This window comes from Astyanax mexicanus, chromosome 13 (genome assembly GCF_023375975.1).
Source record: "Astyanax mexicanus isolate ESR-SI-001 chromosome 13, AstMex3_surface, whole genome shotgun sequence".
NCBI lineage: Eukaryota > Metazoa > Chordata > Actinopteri > Characiformes > Acestrorhamphidae > Astyanax > Astyanax mexicanus.
The window spans coordinates 43312632-43333862 of NC_064420.1; the positions used below are offsets into that span (position 1 = coordinate 43312632).

At 33.3% G+C, this 21231-nt stretch overlaps 1 protein-coding gene across 3 annotated transcripts in view; it reads left to right on the forward strand.

Moving 5' to 3' along the window:
• Positions 1 to 5353: 5353 nt before the first annotated feature.
• The window catches only part of stat6 (signal transducer and activator of transcription 6, interleukin-4 induced), a 66134-nt gene continuing 50256 nt past the window's right edge, over positions 5354 to 21231 (forward strand). For 2 of the 3 annotated variants that reach the window (XM_022676873.2, XM_049486512.1), the window contains exons 1-2: positions 5354 to 5474; positions 20335 to 20477. In XM_022676873.2, the coding sequence (XP_022532594.2) occupies positions 20347 to 20477 (131 nt within the window). In that variant the 5' untranslated portion in view covers positions 5354 to 5474; positions 20335 to 20346. Of the gene's footprint in view, positions 5475 to 10582; positions 10615 to 20334; positions 20478 to 21231 lie in introns of all 3 variants that reach the window. The other variant, XM_049486511.1, reaches the window with a different exon arrangement.

Here is a 21231-nt window from a genome sequence, read left to right on the forward strand (position 1 = left end):
CTAATTTTCTATTTAAGGATAAAATGTTAATATGTTTAAGTAACATTTGCTACAAATTTCCATTTGTTTCTGTTTTGGAAAAAAAATGTTTTTAGCAAATTAACTAATTAACTAATTACTTAAATGGTGCGACATAAAATTGATTTTACCTTAAGTTAACAGTAAATCTGTCAGTAAAAAAAGGGAAAAAAAAATGAATATATTAAGTAACATTTGCTGTAAATTCAGATTTTGTTTATTTTTTTAATATAGATTTTTAAGAAACTATAATTTTTATAGAAATGTCAGAAAATAAATATGTTTAAACCTTTGTTTTTAGTAATTTAACAAAATACTTATATGTTGGATATATGTCTTAGAATATGTTGTAACTTGTAAGTAAATAAACTTTAGGATGAAATGTTTGTGTCAATGTAAAGTAATTTGCTGCAAAAATTGAATTCCATTACAAAGTATGCAAATAAACCTGCATAAAAATAATGAATTAGGTTATAAATTAAGACTCAGAAATGTTAAACAGACTGAAAACGAGAAAGAAACTAATATTTCAAATTAAATCCTATTCACATATGATAGAAGTGTTTATTAATGCATATTAATTAAAGCAGTCAGCAGTAGGCCTAAACTGAATACATGTTCTTATAAAGTCAGTTAAGTTAGTTTAATCTGTAAACTCTGAAGTTTTACTACAGAATGATTTTATCTGGGGGTCGCTGTCAGACTCTATCAGTGGGAGATTGATCAGGTAAAGCGCTGGTTTTGTTTAGGTTGAAGTGGGACATGAAAACAATCCCTGAAGCTCCGGCTGAATTCTGCTGACCTCTCCTCAGAGCCCGTACGCCCAGCCCAGGCCCATCACTGAGGAGCAGGAAATGGGCTGTGATATGAGGAATGCCCTCGCACGCACCCCTTCAACCTGCCACCCACCACACCCCCCTGCAACCCCCCTACAGCCCCCCACACCCCCACATGAAATGCTCCTCACGTGAATTTCTGATGACAAGTAGAGCTGATTTTCTAAACATCTCACCAGATGGCAGGACAGGCCTCCATACACTTCACTCTGTTTAAAACAGGCTCCTCCCACAACTGCTGACCTGCACAGTGCTGGATATGTTCTCAGATGTTCTCAGATCCTGCAGATGATTGACTTATAGTTCTATGTATGTATAAGTAGAGCTGGGCAATATGACCATATTTGATCATTTTGTGGTATTTTTTCTAATTGTATTGACGATATATGCAAAGTAAACACGAATAGGTTTTAGTATTACTAACATGCTAATGTGCTTAAAAGATTTGTTTTCAGTAAATTAAATATTTACTTAAATGTTAGGTCACAAAATAGTGTTTAAGTTGTAAGTAAAGGAACAGCTACATTTTTGAATTTCAGGATTAATATTAAAAATTTTAAGTAACGATTACTAAACAAATTTGGGGGAAAAATTAATTTTGAAATTTAAGGATTAAACTTAAAACTATATTTGGGTCCAATTTTAGATTTAAACTTTTCTAAAAAAATTTAGTAAATTAACTAATAAACTATTATCTCTAAATAATTAGTTAATAAATATAATAGCTAGGTTATAAAATGTATTTTAAAGTACGCAAGCGCTTCATTTGGAAGTATAGTTCTGTAAAAAACGATACTTTTCTATACAGCACTATTTCAAGTAAATGTGCTTAAAACTTTAATTACCTCAATATTTTTAAATGTTCTTTTTCATTGTATATTTGTATTGTGATACATTTACTTAATTCGAAAAAATATACACGTTTTAAAGCATTTCAAAGATATAATCACTGCTTAAAGAACACTTGCTTTAAGACCCAACTGTACATTACATTGCCAAAAAAGAATAATTAGTTGAGATTAATTGGATGAACTGCAGGTTATTCTGAATAAAAGTCACTCTACTCACTATGGGATTGCATTTAACCCTTTCAGACCCTGCATTAATTGCAGTGGACATCATGTAGTTTCTTTTTTTCAAATGTTTTGTTGCACAGAAAAACAATTGAGACCTGTTGTCCATCAGAATAGATCGTAAACCAGTCAGTGAAATAGTAGTTTAGCTTTTATATCATGTTTAGGAATAAAAATTCAGCTAATCGGATTTATTTTTATATAGATTTTATATTTGGATAGTAGTGTCTTATTTTGTGTGACAGCACCATTCTTATATTTTCCCTCACTGGAACATAATTCGGGTCTAGAAGAGTTAAAAAGTGTGTACTGTGAAAATATCTTCAAATACTGTGATCCTATATAGAGGAAGTTAATGAAATAAACTCAGTGGAAGATTATTAACACGACCAACACATTCAGACTCTCAGCAGATAGATCAGCTGCATTTAGAAGCAGGAGATCAGTCCTGCTGCTGTTGATGCTGCAGATACGGTCAGCTGATGCCCTCTTTTGGCAGTGTCCAATTACTGCAGCTTCTCTTTAGGAGATATTATTATATTATTTAATAAGCATTACTTTTGGTAATGCTTCTGTTTTGTCAATGATAGTAATATAGGAATTCAATGCTAAAACAAAAAGCAGACATTCTGAGAGTTTACATGTAGTCAGTGTAGGCCTTGTATATTGTCCCAGGCCTAGTTTAGAGTTTATACAGTCCCTTACTTTCCACTAAAATATACTTCAACCACACTTATCTATCCTTAAATATCACTGAAAGTCCCTTGTTCACATAGAAAGATATAGATATAAAATGAATAAAAATAGAGAGCGAGAGAGAGAGAGAGAGAGAGAGAGAGAGAGAGAGAGAGAGCTTGTGAGGCATGAGAGTAAGAGAGAGAGCAACAAAAATACAAAAATAAAAAATGATGATATAAAATGGAATGCACCAAAACAAAATGACTGAAACCAAACTAAATGAAAAATAAAGAATAGTGAATACGTTTTTCACAGGTTTTACTGAGTTTGCCAAGTATTAAGTGCAGTAGTGAAGTAAAAGTAATACTCCAGTAGATACACATACAGTATTTTAGTACTTAATTACAGTAATGAAGTAAAAATAATACTCCAGTAGATACACATACAGTATTTTAGTACTTAATTACAGTAATGAAGTAAAAATAATACTCCAGTAGATACAGATACAGTATTTTAGTACTTAAGTAGAGTAGTTAAGTAGTTAAAAATAATACTCCAGTAGATACAGATACAGCATTTTAGTACTTAAGTACAGTAGTGAAATAATTAAAAATAATACTCCAGTAGATACAGATACCACATTTTGGTACTTAAGTACAGTAGTGAAATAGTTAAAAATAATACTCCAGTAGATACAGAATTTTAGTATTTAAGTACAGTAGTGAAGTAAAAATAATACTCCAGTAGATGAAGATACAGCGTTTTAGTACTTAAGTACAGTAGTGTAGATATTTTAGCTCTGGTGGGCACATAACCAGAACAAGAAGTGGAATGAAAGAGAGAGACAGAGAGACAGAGAGAGAGAGAGAGCGACAGAGACCCGGAAGAGTTTCGAAACCAGGCCTTTTACTGGAAATGGTGCCAGTGAGAGCAGAAATGACGCTCAGAGTCTCCACCCACTAAACACACACACACACACACACACACACTACTGCATGAACACAGCAGCAGTAGCTCAGCACTGCAAACTGTCCTTATCACATTTATTACAGCTTCAGATTGAGCTGCCACTCAGTCCATTACTCACACAGCTGCCTATCTAATAGTGAGCAGCTGTAATTCTCCCACAGCCTGTTTACCACTCACTAACTCACTAATACTAATATCAGTCTTCACAACAAACAGTATCATCATTTAATACAGAACATCACTTTCCATTAACAACCCCCCCAAACACACCTCCCAGTGTAATAGAGCATCATTTTCTCTTTAATAACACACCCATTTACATTATTCACCAGCAACACACATATGGTTCCAGGAATATTAAATTGTAACATTATATATTAAAAAACATTTCAGAAATGCTCTGAAGAACTGTGATGTAGGCCTAATGACATTTCACATAAACATCCCCAGTTAGCCAAACCCTAACATTATATAGAATAACACAAATACAACTGATGCATAAGGTTTAATTAATGTGACATGCAATGCTTCTATTTCTAAACTTTGTAGGGGAGTTGTTCCTTGCCACTGTGTCACCACAATAATTAGCCTCTTTGTGGTGCTGCTCATAAGAGACGTGGACCTGTTTTTTTTTTTTCTTCAAACCTGCTTTTTGCCAACTTTTGTTGTAAAAAGCGCTATACAAATAAAATTTTATTTAATTTAATTTAATTGAAGTATGCATAACAAATGAGAATTGTATGTGTTTAACTGTAAGAATAAAACGGTAAATAAAAACAATCAAGCAATATCCTCACCCATATGGAAAAATTTGTATAATATATGTAAATTAATTTATAAATACATTTGAAAATTTATGAAATAGGCCAAAAATATTTTTTTGCTAATGTACTGTAATCAATTTTATGTCACAAATAAAGGAATACATGAGCATATATATTTTTTTATATTTTATATATCTTTCCATGAGGGGAAAGTTTCATAGACTGAATGTTCTAAGAACCAACAAAGCATTTATAAAATAAAATAAAAAAACAGACACATTTAGCTCTTACCTCTAACATTTTCTAAACGTTGCGACTTATGCTTCTTAGAACGATTAATTTCTGCAAACACCTACATTTTTTTATTTTATTTATACCTGAACAATTTTAATAACATTTACAGTATACATAATTTTGTTTTTCTGTTGTGTTACGTTTATTTATTTATTCTGCAATTTAAGATTTAGTTGGCATGTTTCAATAATAATGTAATATTTATTATATTATTGTTTTATATTATTTGTGTAAGTTAATAAAATATAGTTTTTCGTGTTTAAACAAACACGTTCATTAAATGTGACCACAGTGATAATGTACTGTATGTGTTGAATCATTGTTTTTGTTTGTTTGTTTGTTTGTTTACTTTTTTAGGAATGTTTTCCAGAACGTTACAGTTTAAAAAGTGTAACTTGGAACGTTGTGTTACAAACGTTCCAATTACGTTGCGATTCAAATTCAAATGCAATTCTTTTTTTTTTTCAATTACTGCGACAAAGCACGTTCCTAGAAACGTTATTTCTGAAAATACTCCTGGAAAGCTTTACAAAACGTTTCCGAACGTTTTAATAACGTTCTTACGGCGTTGTTTTAACGCTTTCTATCAGCTGGGCTAATTAATGGCAGAGGCTGCAGCTCCACCGGCTCTGAACGCTGGAAGGAGCTGCTGAATCGCCGCTCAGCTCAGAAAAGTGAAAGTACAGCCGAGCTGGGAAGGGGAAGAAAACACACACACACGCACACGCACACACAACGCACACACACACTCACAAACACACACATACACACCAACGCACACACGGAAGGCGGATAAGCTTATTTCTCCTTTACATGTGTATACGAAGTGGCGACGAGGAGAGGTGAGTCTCATATTTACTCTCTTTTCTGCTCTTTAACTCTCGCTATAGCAGCCTGTAGCGGTTGTCAGTCGTTGTTTATGTCGTTTAAAAGAAGAAGCTTTTTGCCAACGACTCGAGGAGAAGTTGGTGGACTAGGCCACTGTACTGAGGTGCTTACGCAACATGCGTTTTTTAGCTCTCCACAGATCCATCCGAGCGTAAACGCGCACGGCCTCACCAAACTGAGCCTAAAGTGCCTTCCTCTGTTTAGCGACAGTGTTCTAGTCACTTCCCTGCTCTGACAGGGTTTATCAGAACCTGTATCGACTGTTTTTCTAACCAACGACGTTTATAGAGGGAAAGACAGGCCTACCAGAAACCCCAGGACCTCCCAGATCTCAGATCATCTAAACATCAGCCCACACAGCACATTTACAATTAAATTAACAATGTGGGTTTTAAAAAGATATTTTCATCATTTTATACAGTTAAATCTGTGTGGTTCTAACACTGGCACATTTGCTGTGTACCAGCAATCTTGAATACCCCACCAACACCCACTATAATGGTGTTTAGCTATAGCTATATACAGTATATGTGTGTAAATGCTGTAAAACTGTAGTATAGTCACGCTGTTACTTACTATACTATACTATACTAAGACACTACTCTAGGTTCCAGTTCCCAGTGTTAATCCAGTAATAGCTAATGTAGTCTATATATATATATATATATATATATATATATATCTTTATACACAGTACATGCATATATGTATATATTTGTAATGTATGTACGTTTGTATGTACATGATTTACTAAAGTAAAAAAAAGTTAATTTTTCTTTACACTTTTACACACTAAAGGATAACAGTAAATGCTGTGTTGTATCCTGTTGGAGAAACAAATCACATTTTTTTTTAAAGCAGAAGCCTCCTGCCTGAGCTCAGGTTTCTGTTCCCCCTAGATTACTAAATGCTGCCTGTTTCTATGGCTTTTTGGGCAAGGCCTTCACCAACTGAACAAAGACATATTTAAAGGTTCTCCCTAAGCTAAAAGCCAGCAAGAAAGGTGGATATTTACAATAAAAAATATAAATAAAATGCTTTGAAAATGGTGGGATTTTTTTTTTGATATTTTATTATACATTGTTTACAGCATCTGTCATTGGCACAATAAACAAATTGCCAAATATGTTTTTCTGAAGCTTGTTGGTACAGTTATTCATTGTGGATTTTATTTTTTGTTATATTGATACTGAAATTGTATTGCAAGCAACAAAATTAAGAAACGTATTTTGATACAGATTTTGGCTAATAAACAGTTGTTTTCAAAGCATATCTTGAATTTAATCAGTTCTTAAAGGAAACACACCTACTAAGTATATTTCATTACAAGGAGTGTAGCACGCTCTGAAGAAAAGTCACTGTACATTGTATAGCAAGAATTTTATTGCATGAGTAGCAGTTACTGAGGCATTTTGTCTGTTAATATATTGTGATTAATATTGTGTATCATGAAAATAGCTTTTAAATATTGTGATTCTATATTTGTATTGTATCGTCTATCTCTAATATTACTGTGTGAATCTGTAAAAATGTACACTACTCACAAAAGGTAGAAATATAAAATGTAAAATGTTAATTCTACAAAAAATATTATATAATAAAATAGAGCACTTAAATAGAAGCAATCAGTGTTAATTTCCTCATCTCAATGTTGGATATGCCCCAGCAAAAAAATGGCAGTGTTTCAATAACTAACTTGTCATGTGCTCTTAAGCATCAATTACAGCTTGACAACACCAACACTAACCCCTCACGCTTTTCACAAGTCGACTTATTGTCTGCTGAGTCACGATCATCCCACTCTTCTTTAAGGGTGGCTCTCAGGTCATTAAGGTTCTGGGGTACAGAGTTATGAGCCTGTACACAGTGACTCAGCAGGAAATCTGTGGGATTCAGGTCTGGGGAACGTACAGGCTTCTCTGTTTGAGGTACCCCAGACTATTGATGCAACCTTGATAAGCTAGAGCATTATGGTCTATGAAGATGAAATTAGGCTTGTGTTGTTCATGCAGAGACACGTTTACTGTATGTATTGAACTGTAACACTGTAACACTCCCACCACCAAAATCTCGTCTGGTGACAACAGTGGCTGATGCTTAGAGCTCCTCTTGACGTCTCCAATATCGTTGGCGTCCATAATTTCTGCTCACTGTAAACTGACTTTCACCAGTTACATCAGCACTGAGGCCCACTGATCCCTCGTCCAACATACATGCTCCCTAGGATAGGGGGACATATTGCAAAATCTATTCTGCATGAATTCCAACTGTTGCTTAAAATATCTCTTTAATATACAACTCTGGAAAAAAAGAGACCACTTAAAAATTATGAGTTTTTATTATTTTACCAAAGTGAAAACCTCTGAAATATAATCAAGAGGAAGATGGATGATCACAAGCCATCAAACCAAGCTGAACTGCTTGAATGTTTGAACCAGGAGCGGCATAAAGTTATCAAAAAGCAGTGTGTAAGACTGGTGGAGGAGAACATGCCAAGGTGCATGAAAACTGTGATTAAAAACCAAAATCAGAGAAATTGATTCAGAAACTGAAGTGGTCTCTTATTTTTTCCAGAGCTGTATCTTTCAACAGAATCAAATAATTAATTTTACAGTCTGTTTCCCAATCCTACCTATTGGTTTGTGCTCATCAGTCGACTTATAGTGACTTAATTTCAGGATGGTGGCACTAAGAGATCCACCTGAAGACACTGTGTGTTAGGGTTGCAACTAATGATTGTGTTGGTTGTCGACTAATCTAATGATTATTTTTTTGATTAGTTAATTTTTGAGTGATTATTAGTCAGCGATAATTTCCGCCATGTTTTCCATCTCTAAAAACGATAGAAACAGCTGAACATGAGATTTAAAAGCCATTTAAATGTCTAGATGTTGTTTAAATGTGGAAAGTACTGATATGTAGTGAGGAAATATGTAATCTGTTATGTTTGGGCCCTTTTGGAGATATAGACTAATTTGTTTAGTTAAATTTGTAGTCAACAAATTAAAATAATCTGCATTGTGGATTATATCAACTAATAATTGCAGCCCTACTGTGTTAATAAACAGTCTTTTATTAAGCTATTTGTGCACTTTCAAAGCTCTCTGTTCCTCGTTTTAAATGTCAGGGCCTTAGATTTCTACCATTAAAGTGTGGTCGAACTTCACTAGCACTGTAAACCTGTTAGGAGCATCGTCTAAAAGCTGTGTGTTTTGGAATGCTGTAGGTGATCGGAAGAGAGCTATTCAACAAAAGTTTGTACTCGTTATCATGTTTCATTAAGTCCATTTCACATCGGATTTCCTCTTAAATTCCAGTGATTCCAGTCATATTTCCATATACCAATAGCAACAGAAACAATCAGATACTTCTTTATTTTTTTACCTAAAAATTTACTTTCTTCATCATGATTAGAATCAGTTACTGAGTTATATAAATCATCCTTATGATGACTGCGCTACAGCATGATTTTCAAGCATGTAAACAACTCACAGTGAGAGCTAATGCTAACCAGGCTAGAGCTAAAGCTATTACTAAACAGAGCCTCGACACCATTAAAACACTAGTGTAAATAAGATGTACATTTCAATTCAGTTATTAAACAGTTAAATTTAAAACTGGAACTTAAACAAGGTTATTTATAGTCACACTTTTCCCAAGTACATTTTTATTGAGTTATATAGAAGCTTCTGGTGTGGTTAACCCCTCCTATATAGAGCAGATTGTAATAGTTTCACTCACATTTGTTCACATCATTTTCAGTACTTCACATGTTCATGTAAAGCAGAGGTTATGCCGTGTGTAAATTGCTTTTGAAAATTAATGTAGCATTAATAAGTATGTTAGTCGAGGTTGTGGTCGACTCTTCCTCACATGACGTGATGTGTCACGCTGTGTCCTTTAGTCTAACATTGAAGAAGAAATCACTGGAGGCTTTTATGGCCTTTTTTGTGTTATTGGTCAGTCCTCACTTACTTTTCCTGCAGTGACCCTCAGTCAGACTGTGCGTTTTTTGTAAGTATTATAGTCATTAAATTTACATCTAGGCCTGTCACAATATCTGTTTTTGTTTGGGCGAGATATTGTGCCAGAAATTATTTCATATATGATAGCATAGTAATTAATAAAGCAGTTCCACCCTTTTAAAGAGCATTTCATTTTAATTTAGTGTATTAAGACTGTTTAGACACTGAATGTATAATATGCTATATAAAATGCTTAAATATCCTAATAAAATAAAACATAGAATAAATTCAAAACACTGAACACTGGCTTATTCACACGAATGAGGTCTACATGCTAATAAAACATAACAGACAATATTGAGGTGAGCTAATATTATTGAGGTCAGGTTCATATATTGTGCGAAGGCTTATTTATGTAAGAATCACTAAAGGCCTAATTACAACAGATCTATTGTGTCTGGATATCTGGATAAACTTAATTATTTGATAGCACTGACCAACATTAAAAATACAGCCATATTCTGTATATTTATACAACAGAGTCCTGAAAAATTTACTTAATGTCAAATTTTACGTTTGTAGAAATGGGCAATATTTTATTGTATTGTAATGAATTTTCGTATAATGGATGTCGTCAGTGCTTAAAGAAAACTGAGAATCTGCACGTTTTGTTAGAGACTGTAATTAGTGCTGTTTAATTGAATGAATTGCATTTTTGTGCACATTTAAAATAAAAAAAATGTGTACTAAGTAAGGCAGAGTATTGTCGCTGTCCTGGAAACCTTGTATCTTTTTTTTTTTTTCTTGCCCAAGTGTAATTAAAATGGACCAATAGAAAAGCTCCAAAATGATGTGAAAGTAAATATTTTTTAGTTTTTTTAGTTTTTTTTTGACAAAATATTGCAAAAAAATTGTAAAATTTGTAATCCTATTGCCCACCATTACTAGTTAGTTGACTATATGTCACGTGTCACTGACTCAACAATAATATATTAATAATTGTTTCATATTCTTGACTGTGGATTGGCAGTCTGTTGCTGGGGGTTAATACAACACTACTGATTTAGAGCTTAATTACTTGTATGCTATGTCTGCAGGGTTGGGGTCTTGCAGATCTTAGAGCTGTTTGGTAACCCTGCGTTCACACTGGAACGCGACGAGTCGCTTGTGTCGCCCAGCGTTTGTCGCTTGTGGGCGTGTCAAGCTCAACGCCCGCGTTTATCATGGTCCAGCCTCCGACAAGAAAAAAGGCACAAAAAAGGAATGGCTTGGCCACTTTATTCTACAGCTATAACTCCCAAACTTGCTGGACTCTGGTGCGTTTCTGTGATTTAACTGCGCTGGAAACGCAGCCGTTCCCACAGACTGATGTGGGTCCACCCCGTTCAACAGAAAGAACCGGGAAAGAAACTAGAAATTCAGAGGACGTCGAACCGCCTTGTTTGTGATTGGTCCAAAGAAAAGCTAGGAGCCAATCGGGTTAGAATGTCGCTTCACCGCGTCATAACTCATTTGCATAGAGTTGAGAAAAATTCATCTCCGTGTCGCTTGTCGCTCTGTCGCTCTGTCGCTTTGTCGCCTCTCGCGTGTCGCGGCGACAAATCGCGCCCTGCCATAGGAAATGAATGGTCGCCTGTCGCTTTGTCGCTTTCCAGTGTGAACGCAGGGTAAGTGTGTTGCCCAAAATCATTCTTAAGATTCATACGTGTTACATAATTTAATAACTCAAACCAAATGCACACAATAAAAATTCAGTTTATAGACAAAATTGCCATTTTAGTTTGTCATTTTCCATGCATTATTAAAGTAAAGTGAAACCACACAGACATCCTTTAAATGAAATTTATATATAATAAGAGTAAAAATGATAAAAATAAAAAAAGCTTTTGTTAGTCCTTTAGTAAGGATTTGAACCATATAAGCAAACAAAATAAGATTTGGACATGAGGCCTGGTTTTATAAGATTGTTGACAGTCAACAATCTTATGAATAAATAATCTTATATGTAAAGTCAAGTGTGTGTTATCATCATTAGCTTAGCATCATTAGCCTTGCATCTGTTTTACACTACAACGTTGTGTATGTAATATTAATATCTTGTACCTATTTGACCACTCTTTGTATGCCAAGACTGGATATGATCTGACATAATTACACATTTTTAAGTTAGTTGACAGATTGATGCACCAGGTTTATAAGATGGATATACTGTATTGTTTCATTTTACAATATATGCTCATTTTTATCCCACCAAAAGTCTTTTTCTGACCTTTAATCTTTACTTATTTTTTTCCTTGCCTCAATTTTTATTGAAATGCATTTGTAACTGCTTTAATTAAATATTTGATAATTATTATTTTATATTAAAAGCATTCATATTTAATCTTATCATATTAAACCTCTCTTTTATGATTTTTTTCTCTACTTTGGAATCTTTGTTTATACCGATCTTTAATTTCTTTTGTGTTGTTTTCACTCTCCCTGTGGTTCTCGGCTACACTGTAAAAGAGATTCCTCTTTAATATGAGCCCGAGCTTAAACAAGAAATGATGATGATGATGATGGTGATGATAATGAAAGTAATCACATGCTCCAGTGATATTACAAGTGAAATTGCAATCTAGTTTAGAGTAGATTTGTTGTTTCTCTGCAGGTGAACAGGGGAAAGTCATGTTCTTTACTCTCTTTTGTTCAATTGTTCTTTGTTTCGAGGTATGAAGTCTTTTGAGGAAACATTCAAAGAATAAATTCATTCTTTTCTCACATCCTTTGTTAGTTTGTTCCTTTTTTTGGGTATGATTAATAGTTTTTGGAAAACCCTGATCTATCAAGTGCGTTTGGAGCTAAAGGGGAATTGCATGCTGGTCAAGTAGCATCAGAACGTCTCCTGTCTGTGTTCCGTATAGTAAAGCAGGTCTGTTTTATCACTTTCATTGTTGGTGTTTCTGTAGAACAGATACACTCTTGCTTGCTAATAACAATGCAACAGTAGTTCCTCTAAATCATGTTCAGCAGTGATTTAATCATACAATAAGAAAAGGAAAGAAATAGAGAATTTTGCACCTTTTTTGCTCTGAGGTTGGAACTCTTGGCATAGTCAGGCCTGTTAAGGCTTTTCTTACTGACTCACTGTGAGACACACCCTTAAGTGTTTTGGTTTTGATGGACTGCAGACAGTAGTGCCACGTCACGGGAGCAGATGTAGATCAGAGATGTGTGGCATGCTTTAATGATGTATCAGATAAAATACTGTAAAGGTCATATTTTAGGAGCACAGGTGCTGAAAAGTAATGTCTAATAATTATATTTATATGTTATATGTTATTTATATGTTATTTTATATATATTGTTTTAGAGATCCTTTTATTTTAAAGGTGCATTAAGAATATTTTTGGCTGAACCCAAAACCAAACAAAATGCAACATCTGTTCAAAGGCTTTTACAGGTTTTCATTTATTTAGCCACTTTTTCACCACTGCAATATTAAATATTAATAATTATCTAGCCTAAATGTTTTTTTTTTTTTCAAAGAAAAAGCAATTATAAAACAACAATTTAAAACTTGTTTTGAACACTGAACATTTTTATCATCCCAGCAGACACACCAACAAAACACAGTACAGTGTTTCTACTACATGTAATACTGCAGAGTCTTACATCATTTAAAATGAGGGATGCAAGAGGAAGAGAGGGAGAGGAGAGGAGAAATAAAAGGTAGATTGTATTAGTGCTGGGCTATATGGGAAAAATCATATATCACGATATGGAATTTGTTATATCACGATAACGATATATATCATGATATACCACATTTAAGCATGTTTTCAGTTATTTTTCGAAAAATATGACAAAATAATATCATTGCTCACATTTTCCAACTTTATTTCAAATTGACATTAAACCAAACTTTCACAAATCAGAATTGCTACCTTTTAGTGCATCAGTATATATGTATGAAATGAAAACAGATGAGGTAGATGCAGTAGCTATTTTTTTTTTTAAAGAACAATGCGTCTCCATTGTTCAGCTCTAATGAGTTTATTAACTCAAAGCATGTCGCAAACCGGCGTGTCTGTGCGTGTCCGTCAAATAACGTAAAGCAGCGACATGTCGCAAAACCACATTATAAAGCTTTTTTTGTAAAGATTACTTTATTATCACTTATATAAACCAAGTTTATGCAACGTGACCACATCAATACATTTCATCGTAGCCTAGTTTATATATTTGCATGAATAATTGATAAAATTTCTGTTGAAACTTTTCTATCGTCCCCACAATATTTATCGTCATATCGCACAGCACTAGATTGTACAAGCTAGTGGTAAATTAGATGTAGCATAAAGCTTGTCATCTGCTGGAAGTGACACTGTGTATCCATGCACAGACATCTGGGCACTGTTTAGATTCCTCAGCGCAAATGCTGAAAAAAAATAGAAGAAACATTGAAATATAACTTTAAATAAATAAATATATTAAAATTTATATCATTAATAAATTATTATTTTCACTTATTCAATTGAAAATGGCATAAACTCACATTAATATTTGAATATGTTTGGTTTACAAACTTTCAGGGCATCTCTATTTTATGTCAGGTATGCTTTCATGCACAAAAACAGTAACAATTCATATTCATATAAGCATTTTCATATTTTATCGTGGGTGCCAGATGGATGGTACATTCCATTTTCAAAGTCACATGTGCGCTAGGAATACGTCATAGGCACCCACAGGGTACAGTGCAGTGGGTGCTGTGGTGATGATCATGTCCGGTGACATCTGGCTAGAAATCTCATTTAATACAGTAGACCCTACATGCAGACCCCACAGGGCAGTGCAGTCTTCTCTAGCTTCTATGTCGAACATGGCAAAAGTCTCTCCCATGACATTTGGCATATTAGTGCAAATGTACATCTATTGTTTTTGTGACATTAAATAAACAATAATTTGAGCAGCTCAAATGTAGTAGCTTATTTTCTATATTCTGATTAAATATTTACACGCCACATCAAGCTCTTTTGTTTCCAAATTTAAGTTTTGGAGAATTGGGAAAATTTTGCACAACGTCGGTCCTTTAAATGTTTATGTCCTAAGTCTTAATTAAAAGATCATAGGCATGTTTGGTTAATCTATATTAATGAATATAATAAGATCAAATAATGTATATTTACAAAACAAAAAAACTCAACCTATGTGTAATTCAAAAAGTGCTTATTTTTAAATTTTCTTTTCTGTTTCCATAATTAAATTGTGAAAAAAATTGTTTTTGCACGCATTTTTAACATTGACCTAAACCACTGTCAAACAATAAGCTCAGTCCATCCTGCTGAATTATGTGAAATATGATCCCGTTAGAGATGTGTTATTATCTTGACAAGGCTAATCTTGTACAAGAGCGTGTCTGTTTGCTACATTACTGCAGGCCCTTTACACCACAACTGCACGGCTCATTTAAAAACTGTCGAGATGCACCATCTATTGTATACTGTGTGAGCGGTCTCCTTATGTTAGCAGCAGATAAAGCCAACAGGATGTGCTGGGTACTCTCTTTTCTCACCCAAACAAAAGTCAGACCACCCCCCTCCCTGGTTCCTGTTCTTAAACAGCTAATGAAAGTGGAGAGACCGTTCACACCGCCGACTCGGCCCGAAACCCTGAACGCGTGTCTGAATTACCGTCAGCCTCCAAAAACTCCCTCGCTGAACTGGGATAAAGATATCGAGTGTATTATGAGGCCTGTTCTGTTTTTTGGTTCAGAGTCTGTGTGTATACTGCTGACACGTCTTGTTATTGATGGTGTCTTGTTATAATCTGGCCATTATTCTGGGCTTCAAGTTTACAGATTGTAGCTGTCAGAAGAAACCTTGTGTCTCCAGTCTTTTCTGGACTTTTATTTTGAAAAAAATGTAACTAGTTTTTTTTTATTTCTCATTTCGGAGAATTTCTACTTGGTATTTTAATGATAAATGGCCACACACTGTAAATAACAGCTGATTTTTTAAAATGTATATAGTTAGTTGCTAATCTCCAAAACAGCAGCTTTACAGGAGAGAAATTAAACCTTCTTCATTTTTAATTGAAGTTAATGTAATAAAAAGTTTATTACAGGTAGTTTTGGAGACTTTCTATTGCTACGTTCATCAATATTTTTTTACAGAGTGTAAGGGACAGTACTGAAAATAATGGAGATACTTGTTTTTCAATGGACAGTGACGATATATATATACATATATTGTGATGATTGTTGTCAAACAACTTAAACAATACAAATAAGACATAATAAGACATCATAAGACATTATAACAGACATGATGATATTGAAATTATATCTGTAACGATCGATAATTGCTTTATTAGACTCATCGGCATTTACCAATTCGGCCAATATTTCAAACTGATACTTGTTTTTTTAATATATATTTTTATTAGTTTTAAAGTTCTAAAGTTATACCTGGGTGTCTATTCTCTCTATAAGTAAGGTAGTTTTCACATCTAAAAAGTCTGCAGAGACCACACAAAGGTTCATGTCTTTGTTACATTGTGTATATTTGGTTTGGTTAGTTTTGGTTTCACACTGCAGTTTAGTAATTCCTGCTTATGAGGTTGGAGGCCGAAATTACGATTTAACATGCGTTTGAGTGTTTTCTAAGTCGGGTGGAAATGGACGCCATTAGGAAAATAATTTTGTTTATTCTTTTGGCCTATTATCATAAAAACCAGGAGGTTTATTTTACCATACTCCAAGAAAATAAAACGAATGAAATAATAAAAAGCTGTTAAAAAATATCTGCGCATGAAATCAATATATGTGCAAAGCATAAATAACTTTACTACACCCTGTTGTTATAAGCTATGTGGGCGGAGTCTCTCTACTTTATACTTTATATTAATCGGTTTGTAAAATGTTAGTTATATTAGTGTTTGGCGAGTTGCTTTGCAAGGTGTTGTGCTGAATTTAAGCTCTCTGTCAGATTCTGACTCCTTTTCACATACACGCTCTCGCCCTGCACCAGAATGAGTGTGAAAGGTTATCCTCCGATTTTTTTATTTAAATAAAACTCCGGTTCTTTGGTCCGGAACGTGGTTCACACCCCCTTTTACACTTTCGACAAAGTGAAAAGTCAAAACAGTCAGAACCATATAAAGCAGGTGTAAAAGCACCTTAGGTTCTAAATGTGCATATCGGCATTAGCAGATTAGTACATGTTTAATAGTAAATACCCATCAGTTCATCTCTAATAATAAATAAATAAATAAATATTGACCAAAATGTAAAAAAAATAAATCAGTGTTTGATCCAAAGTGAAAAGAAAAAATAATCTATACAGAACAGTGACTGGTTTGTTTTAAGTCGACATGTTTTAAGAAACATTAGAAACTGCTGCTGTATAAAAAGACGACAGGAAGAACCAACAAATATCAGGGATAAATTCATTTAACTCTCTTCTAACACAAATTAAACTCACAAATTAAATTCACAATATAGCTGTTTTCCAGCTGAAAGACACAAGCTGTAGTTAAAGAGCTAATTTAGAAACATTAGCTGAGCTAACTTAGCTTTAGCATCTGTTTCATTTACTGGAAAACTGACTGAATATGGAACAAGTTAGCTAAGTTGGCTAGTTAGCATATATGAATATGACTTTGTGAATGTATGATAAATTTAGGATTGGAATGACTCTACTGAGTTAGTTTATGACTAAAATTGCACTGCTGCTACATTTCTAATTGGCACTGCTGAGGTAGGTGGCTAACTATCCAAGAGTGCGAGTGGAATAGCACTGCTATTCCAGGTAAATGCACTGTGTTGTGTTGGTTTGCTTGCTGGGATATTTAAAATGTGTTCAATACATATTTTTTTAATTGTAGTTTTGTAATTGCTTTTGCTTGAAAGGCAAAGAGTATACACATTGTCTCTGTCCAATAAAAAAACAAGTATCTCCAAAACAGCTAATTTACAGGAGAGAGAAAAAACCTTCTAAACTTAAAAAAGAGTTTATTTCCGGTCATTTTGGAGCATTTCTTTTGGTCCGTTCATCAAAAAAATTTTGACACAGTGTAAGGGACAGTGTGGCCATTCAAATTATGTAGTAAACTAAAAATCGACAAAAATGTAGATCTTTTTTTTTATTGGACAACAACGATATAGGCTATTAAGTCTATTCAGTTGTAAAAAAAAAAAGGGGGGGGGGAATGTATGAAAATCTGTAAAACAAAAAAAAAATAATTTAGATTCATCTTTAATAAAAAATAATAATAACAATATATGTGTATAGTAATATAGGGAGATTAAGGTTGGATAGGGACTTTAAATAAGTATATAGTAATTTAGGGTGATAAAGGTAATATAGGCAGTTTAAATTAGTATATGGTAATATAGGGAGATTAAGGTAATATAGGCAGTTTAAGTTAGTATATTATAATATAGGGTTATTGAGGTAGTGTAAGGTAAAATAGGCAATTTAAGTTAATATATATTTATATTAATATATCAAGGTAGTATAGGATAGTATTAAGTTAGTATAGTGTAATATAGGGAGATTAAGGTAGTATAGGATAGTGTTAAGTTAGTATATGGTGATATAGAGAGTTTAAGTTAGTATATTGTAATATAGGGAGATTAGGGTAGTATAGGGTAGTATTCAGTTAGTATATGGTGATATAGGGAGTTTAAGTTAGTATATTGTAATATAGGGAGATTAAGGTAGTATAGGGTAGTATTAAGTTAGTATATGGTGATATAGGGAGTTTAAGTTAGTATATTGTAATATAGGGAGATTAAGGTAGTATAGGGTAGTATTAAGTTAGTATATGGTGATATAGGGAGTTTAAGTTAGTATATTGTAATATAGGGAGATTAAGGTAGTATAGGGTAGTATTCAGTTAGTATATGGTGATATAGGGAGTTTAAGTTAGTATATTGTAATATAGGGAGATTAAGGTAGTATAGGGTAGTATTAAGTTAGTATATGGTGATATAGAGAGTTTAAGTTAGTATATTGTAATATAGAGAGATTAAGGTAGTATAGGGTAGTATTCAGTTAGTATGGTAATATAGGGAGTTTAAGTTAGTATATTGTAATATAGGGAGATTAGGGTAGTATAGGGTAGTATTAAGTTAGTATATGGTGATATAGGAAGTTTAAGTTAGTATATTGTAATATAGGGAGATTAAGGTAGTATAGGGTAGTATTAAGTTAGTATATGGTGATATAGGGAGTTTAAGTTAGTATATTGTAATATAGGGAGATTAAGGTAGTATAGGGTAGTATTAAGTTAGTATATGGTGATATAGGGAGTTTAAGTTAGTATATTGTAATATAGGGAGATTAAGGTAGTATAGGGTAGTATTCAGTTAGTATATGGTAATATAGGGAGTTTAAGTTAGTATATTGTAATATAGGGAGATTAGGGTAGTATGGGGTAGTATAGGCAATTTAAGTCAGTATAAAGTAATATAGGGAGATTATAGTTGTATAGGGTAATATAGGGAGTATAGAGTAGTATATGAAATACTGTTGTCTATTTTCGTGTGTTCTCACAGGAAGACAGGAATTCATTGCATGAATTAAGATCGCAGTGCCTTACATCATATATGTATTGGATTTCAGTAGCACATATTGAACTGTTTTTTTTTTTTTGCCATTTACATTTCCACGTAAATGACAGATTTGTTTCCTACATATGATTAAAAAGATTAGATTTGGGCTGCCTGTGAACTTGTCACAGGACCCAACACTGGGTCCTGTCTGATCTATTTGTATTTTTTTTTGTAAATATATATTTTTATTGCATTGGGAAATGCCAATGTGTGTCTCATTGAATTGGCAAAATATAGTATAACATTAACAGCTTTGTCCCTTTTGTCATTCAGTTTATTTTGTATTGACAATAGCAGTGTTGATGTAGTATATTGAGTTTACATGTAAATAATTAAAAGCATATTCAGGGCTGTTTTACTTTATGCAGTGTGTGAACTGCATTTATAAAAATGGGCTTTATTGGAGGTTGTCTAATTTGAGTTGTGAAAATAATCTTTGCTTTGCTTAAGTCATTTATTTCTCTTTACAGCGCACATGAGTGTGAGTCATCTTTACTGTAATGTCCAGTTTCTTCCACTTAACTCCTGCAGGAAATCTGTAATCTGTAGTCGTCAGCTTGATATAAAGCTTCTCTATAGGGATGTACAGATTTTTTTTGAAGCCGCTGAACACAATGAAACATTTAAATAAGAACAGAATATGCAGTTTATTTAGCAGGTTTTATTTTTTTTTTTGCCACTATTTAATAAATAAAAAGCCTATATGTAGTTTTGACATGCTATTCACAGCTGCTTTTAAAACTATTTATTGAATCCTGAATATTTTAACATATCAGCAAAGCACAGTCTTGTTCAGTTAAATTTTCTTTTGCAGGATATTCTGTGAATCTGCAGTTCTCTACCTGTTTAAAAGATGTTCACACATATTTTCTTTTACAAACATGATTATTATATATTATTTATATCAGCATCTATATATATTTGTAGCACCTTTATTTTTAAGCCTGTCAGAAAGCTGTAGAACATCAAGAATGAAGTGAATAAAATTGATTAATACATGTATTGTTACAACATGTAATTTTTCATTACATATGTACTGTAGAAATTATATATTAGCTAAATATGATTTATTTTATTCATGTTAGATTATTCTTAGAATTCTGGTGAAAACTAAAAAAAGAAAAAATTAATGTCTTTTTTTTTTCTAATATTGTGCCGTCCTACATTTTGTCCAGTAGCGCAGCAGGAGGTTGTTTTGTCAGTGCAGCTCTGTAATATGAATGTTTTGTTTTCTGCTTGTTTCAGCCTTGCCTTGCCATGGCGCTGTGGATGCAAATTTCCCAGCTGCTTCCAAAACTGCCCAACCAGACCCTGAATGAGCTGTACCCGGATACATTCCCCATAGACGTCAGGCACTACCTGGCTAACTGGATCGAGGACCAGAGATGGTACGATAACATAGTTCTTACATAACCATACACAGTCAGAGTGAATATGAGCTGTGCTAACCTGCCTGGTGTGATGCCTGCCCATGCTGGCGTCTGTTAACTGGCGTAACAACATCGGCAGATAGTGTTCTCATCCAAGCGTGTTCGTCTGTCCAGTAATCAGAGTTTCGTTATACGCAGTTGTTGTAAGCATATGTTGACCTTTATCCTGCCAGTAGTCCCAATAAGAGGTCATTAATTGGTAAAAAAAAGAAAAGAAAGAAAAAAATGGGTGAAAAAGTCAACTATAATAGAGCAATATGAGAATATTTTCTTTATGTAACATTAAACTACTCTAAATTTGATTAGAAACAGCAAAATTAGTTTTACTGAAACTTAAACTAAAGCAATTTGTAAAACTAATATTGTATGTGTAGTTTTAAATATTATTTTTATGTGTGTTAATTTTCCATTTTTTATGTTGCAGTAAAACTATATAATTTAAATATTTGTATCAAATACATTTGGTCATATTGCTCACCCCTAGTATCAACTTTATTTTTTATTTTTTATTTTATATAAGTATTATAAAATAACTGTTGCAGCAACACAATGTATCTCTAAAATATTATACTACAATACAGGAGAGGAAACAACACATTATTAATCTTATTTTAAAGATGATGATACTTATGATTAAATATTTGTTCTAAATAATCTTGGACTATTTCTGTTGGAACCCACAAAATGTAAAGTGTGGCTTTCTATTTTTAAG